Source organism: Solanum tuberosum, unplaced genomic scaffold (assembly GCF_000226075.1).
Source record: "Solanum tuberosum cultivar DM 1-3 516 R44 unplaced genomic scaffold, SolTub_3.0 scf00273, whole genome shotgun sequence".
Classification (NCBI taxonomy): domain Eukaryota; kingdom Viridiplantae; phylum Streptophyta; class Magnoliopsida; order Solanales; family Solanaceae; genus Solanum; species Solanum tuberosum.
In genome coordinates this window covers 130,746-134,197 of record NW_006239195.1, presented here as the reverse complement: position 1 = coordinate 134,197, position 3,452 = coordinate 130,746, and the positions used below count along the sequence as shown (strand labels likewise).

The window sequence follows — 3,452 nt, the reverse complement described above, 5'->3', positions numbered from 1 at the left end:
CATGGGCATGATTTTTGAAATTGTTGATAAAGGACTTGGGATTAGGTGATGGCAGAGATTACACACTCATTTCAGATATGCAAAAGGTATGTTTTTGGTTAATTTACTGTTTTTATTACTGTTTTTAACAATAATGTTATTTTGTTCATTGCAGGGGCTTACATCAACAGTCAAGCATCTTTTACCAGAGGTGGAGCATAGGATGTGTGCAAGACACATTTTTGCTAACTGGGCAAAAGATTACAGAGGTTTAGAAAGAAGGAATCAATTTTGGAAATGTGCAAGAAGCACCTTTGAGGTAGCGTTGAAGGCAAATTTGGCTCACATGGCATTGCTAGGTAAAAAAGAAATTGTTCCAGATTTACTTCACTATGATGTCAAAACTTGGTGCAAAATGTACTTTAGGACTGATGTTAAGTGTGATAGCATAGATAATAATATGGCTGAAAGCTTCAATGCTTGGATCTTAGCTCCAAGACATAAAACTATTATCACTATGCTTGAAGAGATTAGGGTAAAGGTAATGAATAGACTAGGTCAATTTCATAAATTTCCAGAAACATGGTTGACAAATATTTCTCCAATGGCATTGAGAGTGCTTGAAAAGAACATAGCAAAGTCAATGAAATGTCAAATTGAGTTCAATGGAGAAAGAGGCTTTGAAATTTCAGATGGATCTTATGTCCATACTGTTGATATGAGCAGTAGGACATGTAGTTGTAAATCATGGATGCTCAAAGGAATACCATGTCCACATGTCATTGCTGCCATTCTTTACAAGAATTGGGAACCAATTGACTATGTTGATGATTGCTACAGTAAGGAGACTTATCTAAGAACTTACTGTCATTACCTACAACCAGTAACCAACATGAAAATGTGGTCTGATTCAACAAATCCTCATGTGGAACCACCACTTGTTAAATCTATGCCAGGAAGACCAAGAAAGGCAAGAAACAAAGAGTGTTGGGAGACAAAAAAGTCTGGAAAATTACCAAGAACAGGTGTTTACATGACTTGTAGCATCTGTCATGGAAAAAATCACAACAAAAGGAGTTGTCCATTAAAGGTATGTCATTTATATGTTATTCGTTATTTATGGTATATATATTTGAGATATTTGACTTGTTATCTATTTGATGTTGTAGGATTCTGTTGCTGTTGGACCAAGTAATGAAACAGGTACTTCTAGAGCAATTCCTAAACCTAGAGGAAGGCCAAGAAAGACACCTACTACTACTACTAAAGCACCTGTTACTGATGGAGAACCTCCTAGGCCTAAGGGAAGGCCAAGAAAGACACCTACTATTACTATTGAAGCACTTGTTACTGATGGAGAACCTCCTAGGCCTAAGAGAAGGGCAAGAAAAACAAATGTAAATCCTGATGCACCTCCTCCTAAGCCTAGGGGAAGGCCAAGAAAAACAACAAACAATGAGGCACTTATTGCAACATTAACTATAGGCAGGGGTATGACTATTGAATCCCTTCATTTTCAAGTCCTTTTTTAGACACCTGCCAGGGGAAGAGGCATAGGCATTGGAAGGGCTGATACAGCACCTGCAAGGGGAAGAGGCATAAACATTGAAAGGGCTGATACAACACCTGCCAGGGGAAGAGGCATAGGCATTGGAAGGGCTGATACAGCACCTGCAAGGGGAAGAGGCATAAACATTGAAAGGGCTGATACAACACCTGCCAGGGGAAGAGGCATAGGCATTGGAAGGGGTAGGGGAAAGAATAATACAACGGTTCAAGCACCAGGAAGAGACAGGGGTTTCAAAGTACCTCTAAGTGGTATAGGAGTGCCAAAGAGGACATCTTTGCATGAGTGGTTTGAAAATCCAACAAGTTACACTACAAATGCTCCACCAAATCCACCTGCTTCACCTGTTTATTCTCAATCTAATGCAGTACCTACTAAAAAGTCCTGAACAGTTGGAATGGGAGTTTTTATTGCTGAAAATGGCTTAACAACATACAATGTAAGTCCTAAAACCTCTGATAACTTTGTATTAACTTTAATGTTGCCTTAATGTTGTCTTAATTTTGTTCCTACATATTACAGCCAGGACTGCCAAGTAATAGGCTATTACATACAGGCTCTGGACACCCTATCAGTTCTGCTAATGTTACTGGGGACCTTGGTTTCAAACCAAGAACTGGTGTAAGGTGGAAAGGAAAAAAAGCAATGACATCAAATCAACTTGAAGTGATGAGGGATGAGATGAGAGTGAACAAAAGACAGAAAAAGGCTTCATCACAATCATAGGAACAATGGAAGTAGTTAAAACATTTTGATAGTTTTTTGAGATCAAAGATGGTGTAATATTATTTACCATGTTAGTGGGCAAGTTATTTACCATGTTTGTATGTTTTGAAATTGTGATGCTCCAGTTGAACATCTATGTTAACTTGATACAATAATTTTGTTATCAACTAATGTATGCTATATTTGCTTGTTTAATTCAATTGTGCTTTCTATTGTACTTTGTATCCAATTGTGTTTTGTATATGCATTTTACATTAAACATAAACACTTACGAAGTAGTAACATACACGATAACCATTCATAGAAACAAGGATATTGCATCCAACACAAAATCAATTTCATTGACTTCCATACATACTAGCAAACATAAACACTTTGAAACTTACATCAACCAAAAGAAATCTTCAACTAGCTATTTTGATTCAAACAACAACCTACGATAACATGAAATCCTTCAACTACCTATTATGATCCAAACAGCAACATCAACTACCTATTTTGATCAAAACAGCAGCATACATGATTAAGAGACACACCATGAACATTCTATTAAGGTTAAAGTAGGTACTCCATTTCTTCTTCACCTCAATCAATTTGTCTACCTCTTCACAGTCTGAAAGCACTCCATCCATCTCTTTCAGACTAGAATGTTCTTCCAACTGGGTAAAGACAGATTGAGCTTCCATCTCCGTAATTTGTTTATCATTAAAGCTATTGATTTCTTCCATCTCCTTTATTTTCTTTTCATTTGCAACTAATAGTTCATTCATGTCCTTCATTTTCTTCACCAATTTATGAATGACGAACTTATAGCGTTCATTAACCACATCATCCCTCCATCGAAAATATTTACACTTTCGTGATCCATAGTATGGGCAAGACCAAAATCTTCTACCCGGATTATTATCAGACCAAGAAGTTTTCAAAGTGAGCAACAAACCGTGAAAGCATCGCACTTCCTCAGTCAACTTTGGATCATCTTTATCAAAACAAATGCTATTCAAATTCAATTTTACGTCTTCCATGGATAACCCTAACGAAAAAAATTAGAAATCAGAGAAAAGAAATTAGAAGCCCTAAATAACAATAGAACAAATAAGATCAAGAAAAAAATCTGAAATTAAAGAAAATAATTTGCTTAATAGAAAGCTTACCTGGCCCTTCAATGGTGGTCTTTCGG

General features: G+C 36.7%; 1 protein-coding gene across 1 annotated transcript; it reads right to left on the bottom strand.

Annotated features, from left to right (window-relative positions):
- Positions 1-2,596: 2,596 nt before the first annotated feature.
- Positions 2,597-3,446, bottom strand: LOC102596479 (uncharacterized). The gene is made up of 2 exons (XM_006358273.1): positions 3,427-3,446; positions 2,597-3,305 (listed from the first exon to the last, which is right to left on the bottom strand). The coding sequence occupies exon 2, from the start codon at positions 3,295-3,297 to the stop codon at positions 2,758-2,760; it is 540 nt and encodes a 179-aa protein (XP_006358335.1). The 5' UTR covers positions 3,298-3,305; positions 3,427-3,446; the 3' UTR covers positions 2,597-2,757.
- Between the last annotated feature and the right edge of the window lie 6 nt (positions 3,447-3,452).